Source organism: Panulirus ornatus, chromosome 46, assembly GCF_036320965.1.
Source record: "Panulirus ornatus isolate Po-2019 chromosome 46, ASM3632096v1, whole genome shotgun sequence".
In the NCBI taxonomy this organism is placed as follows: domain Eukaryota; kingdom Metazoa; phylum Arthropoda; class Malacostraca; order Decapoda; family Palinuridae; genus Panulirus; species Panulirus ornatus.
Genome location: NC_092269.1, coordinates 25,734,109 through 25,756,210, shown reverse-complemented (window position 1 = coordinate 25,756,210; position 22,102 = coordinate 25,734,109). Strand labels below are relative to the sequence as shown.

At 44.1% G+C, this 22,102-nt stretch overlaps 1 protein-coding gene across 1 annotated transcript in view; it reads right to left on the bottom strand.

The window, feature by feature from the left end:
- Positions 1-443: 443 nt before the first annotated feature.
- LOC139763338 (roundabout homolog 1-like) overlaps positions 444-22,102 on the bottom strand; it is a 192,274-nt gene continuing 170,615 nt past the window's right edge. The window contains exons 6-7 of the mRNA XM_071689358.1: positions 4,199-5,734; positions 444-3,380 (exon numbers count right to left, since the gene is read on the bottom strand). Of these exons, the coding sequence (XP_071545459.1) occupies positions 2,299-3,380; positions 4,199-5,734 (2,618 nt within the window). The 3' untranslated portion in view covers positions 444-2,298. The remainder of the gene's footprint in view (positions 3,381-4,198; positions 5,735-22,102) is intronic.

Here is a 22,102-nt window from a genome sequence, read left to right as displayed (position 1 = left end):
CCTTGTTGACACAGAGGACTCAGTACGTCCTCTGTCTCACCTTGTTGACACAGAGGACTCGGTATGTCCTCTGTCTCACCTTGTTGACACAGAGGACTCAGTACGTCCTCTGTCTCACCTTTTAGACTCGGAGGACTCGAATGGTCAATCGTGTCGCACGACTTATTTCCATAACTATACGACCTTTCGAACACCATGTATACATTAGGACACATTTCCCAATAAAGCTGTACGTTGTTTATTCAGAATTTGTTCAATCTTACAATGTAATTCAACTCAAAAATACATCATTACTGTATTTTCGTTTATCATATAAATAATTTGAATCACATTAATTTGCTGATCTGATGTAGTTTGCTTTACCAGTGATGAAAATTAAAAGAAGGCAATTTATTGCATTCAGTGTACAATTATATCGATGAGGATAAAGAATACATATCAACAGTCAAGGAAAATTTTAATATAAAAATAATTTGTAACGTACATATGTACAAACAAATGACTAGTAATAACCAACAACTTTGCCAGAGGTGAGGTGGACCCCATATGAACGACCTTGTCTGGCATCACAGTACAAACACTTGTCACGTCCTGTGGCCCGACTGTGCTTCTGTAGGTATTGCCACCTCATCACAAGGGGGTGCTGGAGGTAGAAGTAGCAGTAAGGTGTGCAGTGGGTTGTGTGTGGCCCTTCAGATGGGCGTGGCGGAGGTGGGGATGGCAGTAATAGGATGTGGTGGTTGTGGCTGTCGCGATATTCACGAATAGCGGCGCATGTGAGATGGGCAGGCCAGTAAGATGTCGATGATGCCCCGCGGAGTCTGAGACAGTGCTGGTGAGAACGAGGTGTAGCAGGTGTATGTCTAGGGCATGGTGGATGTCTCATGGTGGAGGTAGGGACAACAACACTAAGGTGTGGCTGGGTCATTATCAGCGTGTTTCAGGCACATGATAAGAATGTAGTAGAGTAAGGTTCAGCAATACTTGGCGTGATGGGTGTGGTGAATGCACCTTTAGGGCGTGGGGAGTGTATCACCAGGGTGTAGCGAGTGTAACACTAGAGTGTGGTGAGTGCATCGCTAGGATGTGGTGGGTACATCAAGGTGTACTGAGTACATCACTAGAGTGTGGTAAGCGTATGACTATGGTGTGGTGAGTGCATTGGTGTATCATTAAGGTGTACTGAGTGACTCATTAGGATGGGGGTAAGTGCATTACTAAGATATGTCAAACGCATCACTAGAGTGTGGTGAGTGCACCATTATGGTGGAGTAAGTGAATCAGGTGTGGTGAGCGTATCACTAGTGTAAGGTAAATGCATCTCTAGGGTGAGATCAGTGCATCTCTAGGGTGAGGTAAGTGTACTATTAAGATGAGGTCATCGTATTATTTGGGTATAGTGAGTGCATTACTAGGTGTGCTGAGTGAATTACTAGGGTGAGGTCAGTGTATCATTGGGTTGCAGTAATTGCACCATTAGGGTGTTTTAGTGTATCACTAGGGTGGGGGTAGGTGTCAAGGTGGGACAAGTGTAGTACATGCAATGTTCGGACATGGTGGGTATAGAAGCTGCGGGTGTAGTGACCACATTACAGAAGCTATGGCAGGCACGTCCCTGGGGTCAGGTGACACTTAAGTACGTGATAAAAGCAGAATCACCGACGTTCGTCCCTGCCTTCAGTAAAACCTGAGGGGATGGGGCACTTTTTCATAATCCTGTGAGAGGATAAAGTCTCCTTACTGGAGCCTTACAGGAGGCCGTCATCTGGTCACACATTTGCTGTACAAAGGCTTATAGTGGACAGAGTAACAAGCACCGTAGCATACCTAAACAAGAGTCAACTGAACGTGGCCTTATAGTACGGGTCTTCACCTGTGACCAAGGCACGTGTTTACCCTTTATACGGATCCGGTGTGTGGCACTAACTCTTATGTGTCTCCGTCACAGACTGGCATTACTACAGTGTCTTGTTCTGTGGCGAGTCTGCTGGCCAGTGTCTATCACCAGTTTATCACATGTGGCAAGTCAAATAAGCCTAACGTCCACACTGGCGCTGAGGTTAATTGCTCGGCAAACAGTTAGTTGGTACAGTTGATTCTACCTGTGTACGAGTTCTCTGTCCCGTCTGATATCGAAACTCTGTGTCAGTCAGTCCAGCTGCCGCTTACTTTGTGTGTATTGTCCAAGCTGACTCTGGTACTGAGTGCGTTTCACTACGTGGCTGGTTTGCTATTCACTAGGCGCTCAAGGTAATGTGCTGCTGCTAAGCTTGCCTACTAGCCGAGGGTACATTAGCACTAGTGCGTATTGCTGCGTGACTGGTCTGCCGGCCGTAAGGGGTGACACTCAGCCCGGACCATGTGGCTCTCACGACCTTGTAGCGAGCTGTAGTAAGGCCTCTCGCGACAGTCAGCAGGCGTTATATGAGCGTACATCTCGTATGTGTGCTCTGAGGTGGCGTCACATGGTGCACCATATCGTTCCGATCCGCATACGTTGTCATACTGTGAGGACGCAAACATTGGCCGGGTTCTCTGAGGGTCACTACCCCCTGCTGGATCGCCTAGGTCAAGGGGCGGAGGGCAGGCCGGTGGGGGAGGGAGAATATCACTCCAGTTGACCTGCACACCAGAGTCATCACTGTGATGTGCCCAAGGAGCGCCATGCTTCAGGTGGGGCGAATCGGGTGCCAGCAAAGCTGTGGTGGCGTATGGCTCTGTCGTCGAGTCGCTGGGCCGCTGCATCTGCGGTTCCGTGTATTCACTCACAAGGTGGTCAAGATGTAATAGTCGCGTCGACGACACACTGGAGCCTTTGTCACTCTCCGAGGGGCCCCACAAATTCTGCTCGCCATACATGTTGACAGAGTGGTGTTCAGGGTAGTTGTAAGGGTTCTGGTACAGGGCTGGTGTGTGAGGAGGGTTGGAGGATGGTGCCTTCTGATGCAGCCGCCTCACGTACAGTAAGGTGGCTAGGAACAGCAACAGCACCAGCGGTAACAGCAGGTACACCAGCCACGCTGGCTGAGGCGGGGCGTACAGCACAGAACCACCACTATCGGTGGTAGCGTTGACCTCCTGATGGCTGAGGGTGCCACTAGGGCCTACATCCACCAAGACAGGGTCACTGAAGGGCCCGGGGCCAGCCCCTGTGACGGCCGCCACACGCACAGTGTACAGTCGGCTTGGCAAGAGGTCGTGAGTCTCCAGCCAGGGGTTCACCACCGTTTCCGTGGTCTGGCTGCCGTTGTGGCTTATCATTACCTGATAGCCCACTAGCTCCCCACGGGCTTCCTCAGCACCAACACTTGACCACCTGATGAGAACAGAGCCTTCCTTGCGCCCAATCACGTGCAACTCACCAGGCGCAGTCATCGGCACTGTGGACAATGATGGTAAGTCAGTATAGATCAGCTGTCAAAGCACAGAGCATACATTAGTAACAATTCTACATAAGAATGAATAAACAGGGGGGCAAGAAGTACAACAGATATGAAATGTGACCATAATTATCAATTGATCAATTATTTAACCACCACTTACTTAGCCCATTAAGACCCTAATCATAATTCAAATGGTAGTTTCATTTTTGCACCTCACATATCCACACTCTCATCAAAGATATACGAAAATCATACTGACAGCTTTTACAGAGAACTATAATTCTTTAATTACAGTTCTGTTAATGAATGCTGGCTACTAGTCTCTTTAATTTTATGATAAAGGCTCTAGTCACGACAAGAAGTCCTTCTAGTGGAGATACAAAAGGCCAAAACAAGAAATGGAAAAGGGGATGAATAATGTGGAGAAAATGAGGAGGTAGAACACTAACCTTTTTTAAGAGTGGTTCGTAGCTGTCGGGAAAACATGAAAAAATAATAAACTGTTCCAAGGCTAAACGGAGTAGGCAAAGAGACAGAAATCGTAACGGCTCATCTTAGAAATGCACACGGCTACATATGAAACTTTCAAACAATGAGCAATGTGTAAAGTGCGGTGAATTATACAGATCATACAGATAAAAGGTTATAGCCGGTTTGATTTACAACCTCCTGCACAATTAATGAAAGACATACAAGGAAAACAGAGAGGCGAGTCTTTGAATAGCGGGAGGGCTCAGAGCTAAATAATTACGGTACGTACATCCTTAAACTGTGTCCACTATTATATATCAACTTTAGGAGACATGGCTACTTACCTTCCTCTGGCGTGGTGAGCAAGTAAGAGTTGGAGGGCGTGCCTTCGACGCTGTGCCAGAAGGGGACGACAAAGAATGTGTAGGGAGTGTTGGGGCGCAGGTCGGGTAGAAGATGGGAAGAAGACGAGGCGCCAAGGACGGTGGCCACTTGCACAGTGCCACCTTCGGCCACTGAATACACCAAAACGCCCTCCAAGGACTCGTCCGTCGGGGTCAGGTAGTTCCAGGAAAGCAAGACACTGTCTGAGGCAGTTAGAGCAGCATTCGTAAGGGTAACGATAGGGCGAGAGAGGCGGCGTCGGGCTTGGCGCACTTGATCCACAGTAAGGGTGGGGTCGCGAGCAGAACGAGTGGTCACTGGGTCTGACCAAGGGCTGGGGTACGATGCTCCTTTTCTGCTGACGGCACGGACCAGGAAGGTGTAGGTGTGTCCCGGTGTAAGGTGACTCACGACACATGACTCTCGGCTGAAGATGGCGTCGGCCACCCGCCACTCGTCCCAACCCTGCCGCCAGTACTCCACTGTGTACGACTGCTTAGTGTCACCACCACTCACCTGAGAGTTAGGTAACCAGCTCAGCTGAACTGCCGTCCGATTAACTGCTACAAGACGAGGCTTAGTGGGAGGTGGCGGCAACCGTTGGGGTTCGACGTCGACGGAGTCATCCATTATCCGCAATACCGCTGCCTCTTCCACACTCCCCGTGGCTGCACTGGCGTGGCATGTGTAGACGCCAGCGTCATCTTGACGCACGTTCTTGAGAATGAGTGCACCATTAGCCGGGAAGGCGAACCGGGGATTGGCAGACTCGTGGGATATTTGGCGAAAGAGCAAGTCTTTGGCCGACCGGTACCACCAAGATATTGTGGCCTCGGCCGCCTCGCTCACGACCTCACAAAGGAAAGTGGCAACACTGCCAGGGGCAACCGTCAGATCTTGAGGCCCCACACCCATCACAGGTGGCGGGTGGGCTGCTAACACCACAACCTCCATCCACGCACTAACACCTCCGCCACTACTCACTCCCCAGCAACAGTAGGTGCCGCTGTCTTCTGCCGCCGCCTGCTTTATCAAGAGTGTTAAGCCGTCGTCAGATACCGAGGTGTGGCCGCTGCTCTGTCCGGGAATGAGGAGAGCTGTTCTATCAAGGGTGGGTAGGCGCCATAACACCAGCGGTTCAGGGTCGCCTTTCACATGACACGAAATCTGTGCTGTGTCGCCAGCCATAACCTGAAGGTCTTGTGGCTTCTGTGTGAACTTGGGGGTGTCTATGACTGTGAGGGTAGCCTGCGCCGCAGCCATGCCCGCCTCGTTCTCCACTTCACACATGTAAACACCAGAGTCTTCAGTCGCCACCTGCTTCAGTGCTAACCGCTGATCCTCTTCTACAGTGGCGCGGCCCAGTGGCATCTTGCCATCCAGCCTTCGCCACGTTACTGTAGGAGTGGGTGATCCCTGAGCCCGACACATTAGTTCCACCATCGCCCCTGTGGCCACAGTCAAGTTGTCTGGCCGCGCCTCGAACCACGGAGGTGCTGGGGAGAGAACAATGATCAAAAGATACTCTTTTTTCAATGTAATGGTAACTGTACCCAGTTGGTAATCTAAGGTCTGTATGGAACCCAAGTGCATGTAGCTCGTTACGGCACTGAAGATAATTCAGCACTCTCATGATTGCTCTCTTACATGACACGTTGAATCTTCGAGAAGTTCGTATTAATCTGCTTATAACCTATCATCGCTAGATTGCAACTTAAATCATAATAATGTACAACTTTTTTATCCTGCACATTCCAAGCAGGGAGAAACTGACTAAGCCAGTAAGAATGTAGTATCATTGTCCCTTTCACATTGACAACAGTAATAACTAAGTTTAGATTTATCCTTTACTACTGGACGGTGCTTTAGTGTTATGCCCGACAGAGCAATGAGTTGATCATTCCTGATCCCGGGCATTACCAACCAGCAGTTATGTTAGTCAAACAGGAACACGTCAAATCACAAGTCTAACAGAATAATTAAGCTTATGATTTACGAAAGAGTTTACTCTTTAGAGACCAAAATTAGATATCAGTATTAAGTCAAAATACAGAAGACTATCAAAGGGAAATCGTATCTATTAGTTGACTAAGACTTATGAGGACAAATTCAGACAAAATGAGAGCTCTAATGGCAGGTGTTATCTGGATGATGAATACAGTGACACGTGATATTGATAAGGCACAGGAGAAAGAAAAGTTCTATTAAAACTGGAAACTTGAATGTTGGTGGATGATAAAATTCAGGGTTTGAATACTTAGTATTATACTTTGTCGCTGTCTCCCGTGTTAGCGAGGTAGCGCAAGGAAATAGACGAAAGAATGGCCCAACCAACACACACACACATGTATATAAATACACGTCCACACACGCACATATACATACCTATACATCTCAGCGTATACATATATATATATATATATATATATATATATATATATATATATATATATATATATATATATATATATATATATATATATATATATATATATATATATATATATGTATATATATATATATATATATATATATATATATATATATATATATATATATATATATATATATATATATATATATATATATATATATATATATATTTTGGGAGGTGAGTTTGAATGGAGAAAAACTGGAGGAAGTGAAGTGTTTTAGATATCTGGGAGTGGATCTGGCAGCGGATGGAACCATGGAAGCGGAAGTGGATCATAGGGTGGGGGAGGGGGCGAAAATTCTGGGAGCCTTGAAGAATGTGTGGAAGTCGAGAACATTATCTTGGAAAGCAAAATGGGTATGTTTGAAGGAATAGTGGTTCCAACAATGTTGTATGGTTGCGAGGCGTGGGATATGGATAGAGTTGTGCGCAGGAGGATGGGTGTGCTGGAAATGAGATGTTTGAGGACAATGTGTGGTGTGAGGTGGTTTGATGGGGTAAGTAACGTAAGGGTAAGAGAGATGTGTGGAAATAAAAAGAGCGTGGTTGAGAGAGCAGAGGAGGGTGTTTTGAAATGGTTAGGGCACATGGAGAGAATGAGTGAGGAAAGATTGACCAAGAGGATATATGTGTCGGAGGTGGAGGGAACGAGAAGAGGGAGACCAAATTGGAGGTGGAAAGATGGAGTGAAAAAGATTTTGTGTGATCGGGGCCTGAACATGCAGGAGGGTGAAAGGAGGGCAAGGAATAGAGTGAATTGGAGCGATGTGGTATACCGGGGTTGACGTGCTGTCAGTGGATTGAATCAAGGCATGTGAAGCGTCTGGGGTAAACCATGGAAAGCTGTGTAGGTATGTATATTTGCGTGTGTGGACGTATGTATATACATGTGTATGGGGGTGGGTCGGGCCATTTCTTTCGTCTGTTACCTTGCGCTACCTCGCAAACGCGAGAGACAGCGACAAAAATATACATATATATATATATATATATATATATATATATATATATATATATATATATATATATATTTATTTATATTTATTATACTTTGTCGCTGTCTCCCGCGTTTGCAAGGTAGCGCAAGGAAACAGACGAAAGAAATGGCCCAACCCCCCCCCCCCATACACAAGTATATACATACGTCCACACACGCAAATATACATACCTACACAGCTTTCCATGGTTTACCCCAGACGCTTCACATGCCCTGCTTCAATCCACTGACAGCACGTCAACCCCGGTATACCACATCACTCCAATTCACTCTATTCCTTGCCCTCCTTTCACCCTCCTGCATGTTCAGGCCCCGATCACACAAAATCTTTTTCACTCCATCTTTCCACCTCCAATTTGGTCTCCCTCTTCTCATTGTTCCCTCCACCTCCGACACATATATCCTCTTGGTCAATCTTTCCTCACTCATCCTCTCCATGTGCCCAAACCACTTCAAAACACCCTCTTCTGCTCTCTCAACCACGCTCTCTTTATTTCCACACATCTCTCTTACCCTTACGTTACTCACTCGATCAAACCACCTCACACCACACATTGTCCTCAAACATCTCATTTCCAGCACATCCATCCTCCTGCGCACAACTCTATCCATAGCCCACGCCTCGCAACCATACAACATTGTTGGAACCACTATTCCTTCAAACATACCCATTTTTGCTTTCCGAGATAATGTTCTCGACTTCCACACATTCTTCAAGGCCCCCAGGATTTTCGCCCCCTCCCCCACCCTATGATCCACTTCCGCTTCCATGGTTCCATCCGCTGCCAGATCCACTCCCAGATATCTAAAACACTTCATTTCCTCCAGTTTTTCTCCATTATCTCGGAAAGCAAAAATGGGTATGTTTGAAGGAATAGTGGTTCCAACAATGTTGTATGGTTGCGAGGCGTGGGCTATGGATAGAGTTGTGCGCAGGAGGATGGATGTGCTGGAAATGAGATGTTTGAGGACAATGTGTGGTGTGAGGTGGTTTGATCGAGTAAGTAATGTAAGGGTAAGAGAGATGTGTGGAAATAAAAAGAGCGTGGTTGAGAGAGCAGAAGAGGGTGTTTTGAAATGGTTTGGGCACATGGAGAGAATAAGTGAGGAAAGATTGACCAAGAGGATATATGTGTCGGAGGTGGAGGGAACGAGGAGAAGCGGGAGACCAAATTGGAGGTGGAATGATGAAGTGAAAAAGATTTTGAGTGATCGGGGCCTGAACATGCAGGAGGGTGAAAGGCGGGCAAGGAACAGAGTGAATTGGATCGATGTGGTATACCGGGGTTGACGTGCTGTCAGTGGATTGAATCAGGGCATGTGAAGCGTCTGGGGTAAACCATGGAAAGTTGTGTGGGGCCTGGATGTGGAAAGGGAGCTGTGGTTTCGGGCATTATTGCATGACAGCTAGAGACTGAGTGTGAACGAATGGGGCCTTTGTTGTCTTTTCCTAGCGCTACCTTGCACACATAAGGGGGGAGGGGGATGGTATTCCATGTGTGGCGAGGTGGCGATGGGAATGAATAAAGGCAGACAGTGTGCATTGTGTGCATGGGTATATATGTATGTGTCTGTGGGTGTATATATATGTGTACATTGAGATGTATAGGTATGTATATTTGCCTGTGTGGACGTGTATGTATATACATGTGTTTGGGGGTGGGTTGGGCCATTTATTTCGTCTGTTTCCTTGCGCTACCTCGCAAACGCGGGAGACAGCGACAAAGCAAAATACATAACAAAATAATGTATATATACATACAGAAGCAGTGAAAAGTATTTATCGAAGATGTAAGGCATGTGTACGTGTAGGAAGAGAGGAAAGTGATTGGTTCTCAGTGAATGTAGGTTTGCGGCAGGGGTGTGTGATGTCTCCATGGTTGTTTAATTTGTTTATGGATGGGATTGTTAGGGAGGTGAATGCAAGAGTTTTGGAAAGAAGGGCAAGTATGCAGTCTGTTGTAGATGAGAGAGCTTGGGAAGTGAGTCAGTTGTTGTTCGCTTATGATACAGCGCTGGTGCCTGTTTCATGTGAGAAACTGCAGAAGCTCGTGACTGAGTTTGGTAAAGTGTGTGAAAGAAGAAAGTTAAGAGTAAATGTGAATAAGAGCAAGGTTATTAGGTACAGTAGGGTTGAGGGTCAAGTCAATTCGGAGGTAAGTTTGAATGGAGAGAAACTGGAGGAAGTAAAGTGTTTTAGATATCTGGGAGTGGATCTGGCAGCGGATGGAACCATGGAAGAGGAAGTTAATCATAGGGTGGGGGTGGGGGCGAATATTATCTCGGAAAGCAAAAATGGGTATGTTTGAAGGAATAGTGGTCCCAACAATTTTGTATGGTTGCGAGGCGTGGGCTATGGCTAGAGTTTTGCGCAGGAGGGTGGATATATTGGAAATGAGATGTGGTGTGAGGTAGTTTGATCGAGTAAGTAATGTAAGGGTAAGAGAGATGTGTGGAAATAAAAAGAGTGTGGTTGAGAAAGCAGAAGAGGGTGTTTTGAAATGGTTTGGTCACATGGAGAGAATGAGTGAGGAAAGATTGACCAAGAGGTTATATGTGTCGGAGGTGGAGGGAACGAGAAGTGGGAGACCAAATTGGAGGTGGAAAGATGGAGTGAAAAAGATTTTGAGTGATCGGGGCCTGAACATACAGGAGAGTGAAAGGCATGCAAGGAATAGAGTGAATTGGAACGATGTGGTATACCGGGGTCGACATGCTCTTAATGGATTGAACCAGGGCATGTTAAGCGTCTGGGGTAAAACATGGAAAGTTGTGTGGGGCCTGGATGTGTAAAGGGAGCTGTGGTTTCGGTGCATTATTACATGGCAGCTAGAGACTGAGTGTGAACGAATGGGGCCTTTGTTGTCTTTTCCTAGCGCTACGTCGCACACATGAGGGGGGAGGGGGTTGTTATTCCATGTGTGGCGAGGTGGCGATGGGATAAATAAAGGCAGACAGTATGAATTACGTACATGTGTATATATGTATATGTCTGTGTGTGTATATATATATGTGTACATCGAGATGTATAGGTATGTATATTTGCGTGTTTGGACGTGTATGTATATACATTGTGTATGGGGGTGGGTTGGGCCATTCTTTCGTCTCTTTCCTTGCGCTTCCTCGCTAACGCGGGAGACAGCGACAAAGCAAAATTATAATAATAAATAATATATATATATATATATATATATATATATATATATATATATATATATATATATATATATATATATATATATATATATATATATATATATATATATATATATGTTGTTAAGAACATGGTGTGTGCCCACATGTTCGTATGTATGTGCATGGTGTGTCTTTGTGTTTGGTGTACCTTTGGGTAGGGTGTTGTTGCTAACGGCTCGGACCTCACTTCCCTGACCGTGTTAATTGTATTAGCAATTATGTTTTGAAGCAGATGTTGACTAGTCCTCTAGCACCCAACCCTTGTCAACGGCGTCAGGTCAAGGCGTGGGGTCAGCTACAGGTATGTCATCCCGTACGTTCGCTTCTGTCGTGGACAAAGGAACAAAGGAATTTGAATTCACGCCATGTGTAGGCCGGACCTTAGGCCTCCTTCAGCCAATCACGTCAAGATGAGGGAGTGACAATCAATCTTTTGACCTATCAAGGGCTATTGTGTCATTCTGACCTATCGTAGCCATAGTGGCGGGTCGAGGCGTGTCTTGCTGTTCCTGCCTTGCTGGTCCGTCAGATAAAAGGCTCAGACGATCGTCTGGGAGTCGATTTCTTCAGCAGTCCCGAGCCCAGCAAGGTAATGTAGACTTTCCTGTCTCGAACCCCGTAGCCACCGCTGTCCTAGTTTGTAAGATGTTTACTGTGTCACATCAGGTTCAGCTAAGTGTAACGATGATGTTTACTGTGTTACGTCAGGTTTAACTAAGTGTAACGAAGATGTTTACTGTGTTACGTCAGGTTTAGCTAAGTGTAACGATGATGTTTACTGTGTCACGTCAGGTTTAGCTAAATGTAACGATGATGTTTACTGTGCTACGTCAGGTTTAGCTAAGTGTAACGATGATGTTTACTATGTCACGTCAGGTCTAAGAGTAATGTTATCGAACAAAGTGTCGTAAAGGAAAGAGATCTCCTGGTTTAAAATCGTATCTGGAATGCTAACTCATGTTCAATGTTAACTCATGTTCAAAGTTAAACTCATATTCAGTGTTAACGAAAATGATTCATGCCTGATTTATGTGTTCACCTTGTACATTTGAATTCTTTCATTATAAGTAATTCTAACACTGGTGTTTGTTTTAATCTCATAACGCTAAGATAGCGTTATCCTGAGTTCTGCAATATAGCAAATCTAACGTCCTTGCAAAGACAAGGATCAGTATAGCATTTGTAACATATATATGTTACTGGCGACCTTGTTCAAATGAGCACTGACTTCGTAGCAATATATATATATATATATATATATATATATATATATATATATATATATATATATATATATATATATATATATATATATATGTATATTATCCCTGGGGATAGGGGTGAAAGAATACTTCCCACGCATTCCTCGCGTGTCGTAGAAAGCGACTAGAGGGGACGGGAGCGGGGGGCCAGAAATCCTCCCCTCCTTGTATTTTTTGTTTTTTTTTAACTTTCTAAAATGGGAAACAGAAGAAGGAGTCACGCGGGGAGTGCTCATACTCCTCGAGGGCTCAGATTGGGGTGCCTAAATGTGTGTGGATGTAACCAAGATGTGAAAAAAGGAGAGATAGGTAGTATGTTTGAGGAAAGGAACCTGGATGTTTTGGCTCTGAGTGAAACGAAGCTCAAGGGTGAAGGGGAAGAGTGGTTTGGGAATGTCTTGGGAGTAAAGTCAGGGGTTAGTGAGAGGACAAGAGCAAGGGAAGGAGTAGCAGTACTCCTGAAACAGGAGTTGTGGGAGTACGTGATAGAATGTAAGAAAGTAAATTCTCGATTAATATGGGTAAAACTGAAAGTTGATGGAGAGAGATGGGTGATTATTGGTGCATATGCACCTGGGCATGAGAAGAAAGATCATGAGAGGCAAGTGTTTTGGGAGCAGCTGAATGAGTATGTTAGTGGTTTTGATGCACGAGACCGGGTTATAGTGATGGGTGATTTGAATGCAAAGGTGAGTAATGTTGCAGTTGAGGGAATAATTGGTATACATGGGGTGTTCAGTGTTGTAAATGGAAATGGTGAAGAGCTTGTAGATTTATGTGCTGAAAAAGGACTGATGATTGGGAATACCTGGTTTAAAAAGCGAGATATACATAAGTATACTTATGTAAGTAGGAGAGATGGCCAGAGAGCGTTATTGGATTACGTGTTAATTGACAGGCGCGCGAAAGAGAGACTTTTGGATGTTAATGTGCTGAGAGGTGCAACTGGAGGGATGTCTGATCATTATCTTGTGGAGGCTAAGGTGAAGATTTGTATGGGGTTTCAGAAAAAAAGAGTGAATGTTGGGGTGAAGAGGGTGGTGAGAGTAAGTGAGCTTGGGAAGGAGACTTGTGTGAGGAAGTACCAGGAGAGACTGAGTACAGAATGGAAAAAGGTGAGAACAATGGAAGTAAGGGGAGTGGGGGAGGAATGGGATGTATTTAGGGAATCAGTGATGGATTGCGCAAAAGATGCTTGTGGCATGAGAAGAGTGGGAGGTGGGTTGATCAGAAAGGGTAGTGAGTGGTGGGATGAAGAAGTAAGAGTATTAGTGAAAGAGAAGAGAGAGGCATTTGGACGATTTTTGCAGGGAAAAAATTCAGTTGAGTGGGAGACGTATAAAAGAAAGAGACAGGAGGTCAGGAGAAAGGTGCAAGAGGTGAAAAAAAGGGCAAATGAGAGTTGGGGTGAGAGACTATCATTAAATTTTAGGGAGAATAAAAAGATGTTCTGGAAGGAGGTAAATAAAGTGCGTAAGACAAGGGAGCAAATGGGAACTTCAGTGAAGGGCGCAAATGGGGAGGTGATAACAAGTAGTGGTGATGTGAGAAGGAGATGGAGTGAGTATTTTGAAGGTTTGTTGAATGTGTTTGATGATAGAGTGGCAGATATAGGGTGTTTTGGTCGAGGTGGTGTGCAAAGTGAGAGGGTTAGGGAAAATGATTTGGTAAACAGAGAAGAGGTAGTAAAAGCTTTGCGGAAGATGAAAGCCGGCAAGGCAGCAGGTTTGGATGGTATTGCAGTGAAATTTATTAAAAAAGGGGGTGACTGTATTGTTGACTGGTTGGTAAGGTTATTTAATGTATGTATGACTCACGGTGAGGTGCCTGAGGATTGGCGGAATGCGTGCATAGTGCCATTGTACAAAGGCAAAGGGGATAAGAGTGAGTGCTCAAATTACAGAGGTATAAGTTTGTTGAGTATTCCTGGTAAATTATATGGGAGGGTATTGATTGAGAGGGTGAAAGCATGTACAGAGCATCAGATTGGGGAAGAGCAGTGTGGTTTCAGAAGTGGTAGAGGATGTGTGGATCAGGTGTTTGCTTTGAAGAATGTATGTGAGAAATACTTAGAAAAGCAAATGGATTTGTATGTAGCATTTATGGATCTGGAGAAGGCATATGATAGAGTTGATAGAGATGCTCTGTGGAAGGTATTAAGAATATATGGTGTGGGAGGCAAGTTGTTAGAAGCAGTGAAAAGTTTTTATCGAGGATGTAAGGCATGTGTACGTGTAGGAAGAGAGGAAAGTGATTGGTTCTCAGTGAATGTAGGTTTGCGGCAGGGGTGTGTGATGTCTCCATGGTTGTTTAATTTGTTTATGGATGGGGTTGTTAGGGAGGTGAATGCAAGAGTTTTGGAAAGAGGGGCAAGTATGAAGTCTGTTGGGGATGAGAGAGCTTGGGAAGGGAGTCAGTTGTTGTTCGCTGATGTTACAGCGCTGGTGGCTGATTCATGTGAGAAACTGCAGAAGCTGGTGACTGACTTTGGTAAAGTGTGTGAAAGAAGAAAGTTAAGAGTAAATGTGAATAAGAGCAAGGCTATTAGGTACAGTAGGGTTGAGGGTCAAGTCAATTGGGAGGTGAGTTTGAATGGAGAAAAACCGGAGGAAGTGAAGTGTTTTAGATATCTGGGAGTGGATCTGGCAGCTGATGGAACCATGGAAGCGGAAGTGGATCATAGGGTGGGGGAGGGGGCGAAAATTCTGGGAGCCTTGAAGAATGTGTGGAAGTCGAGAACATTATCTCGGAAAGCAAAAATGAGTATGTTTGAAGGAATAGTGGTTCCAACAATGTTGTATGGTTGCGAGGCGTGGGCTATGGATAGAGTTGTGCGCAGGAGGATGGATGTGCTGGAGATGAGATGTTTGAGGACAATGTGTGGTGTGAGGTGGTTTGATCGAGTAAGTAACGTAAGGGTAAGAGAGATGTGTGGAAATAAAAAGAGCGTGGTTGAGAGAGCAGAAGAGGGTGTTTTGAAATGGTTTCGGCACATGGAGAGAATGAGTGAGGAAAGATTGACCAAGAGGATATATGTCTCGGAGGTGGAGGGAACGAGTAGAAGAGGGAGACCAAATTGGAGGTGGAAAGATGGAGTGAAAAAGATTTTGTGTGATCGGGGCCTGAACATGCAGGAGGGTGGAAGGAGGGCAAGGAATAGAGTGAATTGGAGTGATGTGGTATACCGGGGTTGACGTGATGTTAGTGGATTAAATCGGGGCATGTGAAGCGTCTGGGGTAAACCATGGTAAGCTGTGTAGGTATGTATATTTTGCGTTTGTGGACGTATGTATATACAGGTGTATGGGGGTGGGTTGGGCCATTTCTTTCGTCTGTTTCCTTGCGCTACCTCGCAAACGCGGGAGACAGCGACAAAGAAAAAAAAAAAAAAAAATATATATATATATATATATATATATATATCATACAAACCTCCAACAGCCAGGATCGAACCCAGGACCACTGTGCAAGAGACAGGCATGCTAACCGCTAGGCTAAGGGACTGTATAATAGGAAACAACTATTCGAAATACTAAGTGCTCGAATACCCTTCGTCTCACAATGGTGAGCAACGGGGTCTATCCTGGTTGTTTCCGAAGAGACGCACATAGCCAGCTGATAGCGTTTTACCGAACCTAACTGTACAACGCGGAGGTATATGAATACGAATAAAGTGCATATGAACGCGCACCTTCATAGAACATACAAACCTCCAACAGCCAGGATCGAATCCGGGACCCCTGTGTATTTCGAATAGTTGTTTCCTATTATACAGTCCCATAGCCTAGCGGTTAGCATGCCTGTCTCTTGCACAGGGGTCCCAGGTTTGATCCTGGCTGTTGGAGGATTGTATGTTCTATGAAGGTGCGCGTTCATATGCACTTTATTCGTATATATATATATATATATATATATATATATATATATATATATATATATATATATATATATATATATATATATATATATATATATATACATATATATATATATATATATATATATATCCCTGGGGATAGGGGAGAAAGAATACTTCCCATGCATTCCTCGCGTGTCGTACAAGGCGACTAAAGGGGACGGGAGCGTGGGGCTGGAAACCCTCCCCTCCTTGTATTTTAACTTTCTAAAAGGGGAAACAGAAGGAGTCACGCGGGGAGTGCTCATCCTCCTCGAAACCTCAGATTGTGGTGTCTAAATGTGTGTGGATGTAACCAAGATAAGAAAAAAGAAGAGATAGGTAGTATGTTTGAGAGGGACCTGGATCTGTTGGCTCTGAGTGAAACGAAGCTCAAGGGTAAAGGGGAAGAGTGGTTTGGGAATGTCTTGGGAATAAATTCAGGGGTTAGTGAGAGGACAAGAGCAAGGGAAGGAGTAACACTACTTTTGAAACAGGAGTGGTAGGAGTATGTGATAGAGTGTAAGAAAGTAAACTCTAGATTGATATGGGTAAAACTGAAAGCGGACGGAGAGAGAGGGGTGATTATTGGTGCATATGCACCTGGGCATGAAAAGAAAGATCATGAGAGGCAAGTGATTTGAGAGCAGCTGAGTGAGTGTGTTAGTAGTTTTGACGCACGAGACGGGGTTGTAGTGATGGGTGATTTGAATGCAAAGGTGAGTAATGTGGCAATTGTGTGAATAAATGGTGTAACTGGGGTGTTCAGTGTTGCAAATGGAAATGGTGAAGAGCTTGTAGATTTATGTGCTGAAAAAGGACTGGTGATTGGGAATACCTGGTTTAAAAAGAGAGATATACATTAAGCATACCTATATAAGTAGGGGAGATGGCCAGAGAGCGTTAATGGATTACGTGTTAATTGATAGGCGCGCGAAAGAAGGACTTTTGGATGTTAATGTGCTGAGAGGTGCAACTGGAGGGAAGTCTGATCATTATCTTCTGGAGGCTAAGGTGAAGATCTGTATAGGTTTTCAGAAAAGAAGAGAGAATGTTGGGGTGAAAAGAGTGGTGAGAGTAAGTGAGCTTGGGAAGCAGACTTGTGTGAGGAAGTACCAGGAGAGACTGAGTACAGAATGGAAAAACGTGAGCACAGAGGAGGTAAGGGGATTGGGGGAGGAATGGGATGTATTTAGGGAAGCAGTGATCGCTTGCGCAAAAGATGCTTGTGGCATGAGAAGCTTGGGAGGTGGGTTGATTAGAAAGGGTAGTAAGTGGTGGGATGGAGAAGAAAAATTATTAGCAAAAGAGAAGAGAGAGGCATTTGGACGATTTTTGCAGGGACTGGGAGATGCATAAAAGAAAGAGGCAGGAGGTCAAGAGAAAGGTGCAAGAGGTGAAGAAGAGCGCAAATGAGATTTGGGGTGTGAGAGTATCGTTGAATTTTAGGGAGAATAAAAAGATGTTTTGGAAGGAGGTAAATAAAGTGCGTAAGACAAGGGAATAAATGGGAACATCAGTGAAGGGGGAAAATGGGGAGGTGATAACAAGTAGCGGTGATGTGAAAAGGAGATGGAGTGCGTATTTTGAAGGTTTATTGAATGTGTTTGATGATAGAGTGGCAAATATAGGGTGTTTTGGTCGAGGTGGTGTGCAAAGTGAGAGGGTTAGGGAAAATGATTTGGTAAACATAGAAGAGGTAGTGAGAGCTTTGCGGAACATGAAAGCCGGCAAGGCAGCGGGTTTGGATGGTATTGCAGTGGAATTCATTAAAAAAGGGGGTGACTATTTTTAACTGGTTGGTAAGGTTATTTAATGTATGTATGACTCATAGGGAGGTGCCTGAGGATTGGCGGAATGCTTGCATAGTGCCATTGTACAAAGGCAAAGGGGATAAAAGTGAGTGCTCAAATTACAGAGGTATATCTTTGTTGAGTATTCCTGGAAAATTATATGGGAGGGTATTGATTGAGAGGGTGAAGGCATGTATAGAGCATCAGATAGGGGATGAGCAGTGTGATTTCAGAAGTGGTAGAGGATGTGTGGATCAGGTGTTTGCTTTGAAGAATGTATGTGAGAAATACTTAGAAAAGCAAATAGATTTGTATGTAGCATTTATGGATCTGGAGAAGGCTTATGATTAGCAGTGAAAAGTTTTTACCCGGGGGGAGTAAGGATGGGTCTGTGGGAAGAGGGGAAAGTGATTGGTTCTCAGTGAATGTGGTTTTGGGGAAGGGGGTGTGATGTCTCCAGGGGTTGTTTTTTTTGTTTAGGGGAGGGGGTTGTTAGGGGGGGGAAATAAAAAGGAGTTTTGGAAAAAAGGGGCAAGTATGAAGTTTTTTAGGATAAGAGAGCTTGGGAAGTGAGTCATTTGTTGTTTGTTTTGGCGGTGGATTTTAGGTGAAAACCGGGAAGCTGGTGAGGGAATTTTTTAAAGTGTGGGAAAGAAAAAATTTAAAGGGAGTAAATGTGAAAAAGAGCAAGGTTTTTGGGGTACAGTAGGGTTAAGGGTAAAGGGCAATTGGGGGGTAATTTTGAATGGAAAAAAATGGAGGAAGGAAGTGTTTTAGAAAATCTGGGAGGGTTTTGGGCCCGGGGAGGGAACACAGGGAAAGGGGAAAAATTTAATCTTTAGGGTGGGGGGGGGGGGGGGGAAAATTTAATTTATCTCGGAAAGAAAAATGGGATTTTTGAAAGGAAAAGGGGCCCCCAACAATTTTTTTGGTTCGGGCGTGGGCTAGGGAAATAAAAGTTTTGCGGGGGAAAGGGTGGTTTAATTACGGGAAATAATGTGGTGTGGGGTTTTTTGTCGAGTAAGAAAATTAAGGGTTTAGAGGTTTGTGGAAATAAAAAGAGTGTGGTTGAGAAAGAAAGAAGAGGGTTTTTGAAATGGTTTGGTCACTTGGAGGGAATGGGGGGAGGAAAGATTAAAAAAAAGGGTTATAGTGTCGGAGGGGGGGGTTCGGGGGAAGTGGGGGGCCCAAAATTTGGGAAAGGGGAAAGAGGGAGGGGAAAAGTTTTTGTTTGATGGGGGCCCTGAAAAAAGGAGGGGGGGAAAAGGCTGGGGGGAATTTAGAGGTAAATTTGGGAAAACGATTGGTTTCCCGGGGTCAAACCTTTGCTTTCTGGATTAAACCGGGGGAATTTTAAGCGTCGGGGAAAACCCATGGAAAGTTTGGGGGGCCCCCCTGGATTTTGGAAAGGGTTTGTGGTTTCGGTGCATTATTACATGGCAGATAGGAGATGAGTGTGACGATTGGGGCCATTTGTTGTCTTTTCCTAGCGCTTACGTCGCCACATGAGGGGGGAGGGGGTTGTTATTCCATGTGTGGCGAGGTGGCGATGGGATAATTAAAGGCAGACAGTATGAATTACGTACTTGTGTATATATGTATATGTCTGGTGTGTATATTTATATGTGTACATCGAGATGATATAGGTATGTTATTTTGGTGTTTCGGACGTGTATGTATATACATTGTGTTTGGGGGTGGGTTGGGCCATTCTTTCGTCTCTTTCCTTGCGCTTCCTCGCTAACCTGCGGAGACAGGACAAGCAAAATTATAATATATAAATTATATATTCTATATATATATATATATATATATATATAAAAATATATATATTATATATTATATTATATTATATATATATAATATAGATATATTCTATATATGTTGATTAAGAAAACATGGTGTTTTGCCCACATGTTCGTATGTATGTGCATGGTTGGTCTTTTGTGTTGGTGTACTTTTGGGTAGGGTGTTGTTGATAAACGGCTAGGACTTCTGCCTGACCGTTGTTTTAATTGTATTAGCTATTTGTTTTGAAGCAGATGTTGACTAGTCCTCTAGCACCAACCCTTGTCAACGGCGTCAGGTCAAGGGCGTGGGTTCAGCTACAGGTATGCTCCCGTCGTCGCTTCTGTCGTCGGACCAAAGGAACAAAGGATTTGAATTCACGCCATGTGTAGGAGGACCTTAGGCCCTCCTTCAGCAATCACGTCATGATGAGGGAGTAGTGGACAATCAATCTTTTGACCCTATCATGGGCTATGCTAATTGTGTCATTATGACCTATCGTAGACATAGTCGGCGGGGTCGAGGGGCGTGTCTTGCTGTTCCTGCCTTGCTGGTCCGTTCAGATAAAAGGCTCAGACGATCGTCTGGGAGTCGATTTCTTACAGCAGTCCCGAGCCCAGCAAGGTAATGTAGACTTTCTGTTCCGGATCACCCGTAGCCACCGCTGTCCTAGTTTCGTAAGATGTTTTTACTGTGTCAAATCAGGGTTCACGCTAAGGTTTAAACGATGATGTTTACTGTGTTACGGTCTAGGTTTAACTAAGTGTTGTAACGAGATGTTTACTGTGTTACGTCAGGTTTGCTAAGTGAAAACGATGATGTTTACTGTGGTCACGCAGGTTTGCTAAAATGTAACGATGATGTTACTGTGCTACGTCTAGGTTTTGCTAAGTGTAACGATGATGTTTTACTATGTCAAGTCAGGTCTTAGAGTTATGTTATCGAACAAGTGTGTTAAAGGAAAGAGATCTTGGTTTTTAAATCGTTATCTGGAATGCTAAATCATGTTCAATGTTAGTTCATGTTCAAAGTTAAAACTCCATTTATTCATTGGTATCGCAAATGATTAATGCTGATTTATGTGTTCACCTTGTACATTTGAATTCTTTCATTATAAGTTACTTCTACACTGGTGTGTGTTTTTAATTCTCATAAACGCTAAGTTAGCGTTATTCCTGAGTTCTGCATTATAGCAAATCTACGTCCTTGCAAAGGGAAAGATCAGTATAGAATTTGTTACATATATATGTTACTGGCGAACTTGTTCAATTGAGCACTGATTCGTAAGCAATATATATATATATATATATATATATTATATATATATAATATATATATATATATATTTGATAATATATATATATATATATATGTATTTTTATCCCTGGGGATAGGGGTGAAAGAATTACTTCCACGCATTCCTCGGTGTCGTAGTAAGCGACTAGAGGGGACGGGTGCGGGGGCCCAGAAATCCTCCCCTCCTTGTATTTTCTTTGTTTTTTTTTAAACTTTCTAAAATGGGAAACAGAAGAAGGAGTCAGGCGGGGAGAGTGCTCATATCCTCGAGGGCTCAGATTGGGGTGCCTAAATGTGTGTGGATGAAAACCAAGATGTGAAAAAAAAACGGAGAGATTAGGTAGTATGTTTGAGAAGGAACTGGATGTTTTGGCTCTGAGTGAAACGGAAAGCTCAAGGGTGAAGGGGAAGAGTGGTTTGGATGTCCCTTGGGAGTAAGTCTAGGGCGTTAGTGAGAGGACAAGAGCAAGTGAAGGAGTAGCAGTACTCCTGAAACAGGGATTTGTGGGTGTTACGTGATAAAAATGTAAGAAAGTAAAATTCTCGATTAATTTGGGTATAATCTGAAAGTTGATGGAGAGCGATGGGTCGATTAATTGGTGGCAATATGCACATGGGCTTGAGAAGAAAGATCATGAGAGGCAAGTGTTTTGGGAGCAGCTGAAGAGTATGTTAGTGGTTTTGTGCACGAGACGGGTTATGTGATGGGTGATTTTGAAATGCAAGGGAGTAATGTTGCAGTTGATGGATTAATTGGTATACATGGGGTGTCAGTGTTGTTGTTAATGGAAATGGTGAAGGATTGTAGATTTATGTGGCTGGAAAAGGATCTGATGATTGGGGATATACCTGGCTTTAAAAAAGCGAAGATTTACATATTGTATTACTTATGTAGTAGGAGGATGGCCAGAGTGCGTTATTGGAATTAAGGTAATTGAAGGCGCGCGAGAGAGAGACTTTTGATGTTAATGTGCTGAGAGGTGCAAATGGAGGGATGTCATGATCATTATCTTGTGGAGGCTAAGGTGTAGTTTTGTATGGGTTTCAGGAAAAAAAGGAGGGGAATGTTGGGTAATTCCTAGTTTTTGTATTATTGTTTTTTTTGTGATTTTTTTTTTTGTTTTGATTATTGTGAACTGTTGTTTTGATGTGATGGATGATGATTGTTGCGTTTGTGGTGTTGTTTTGTATGGGTGAATGTTTT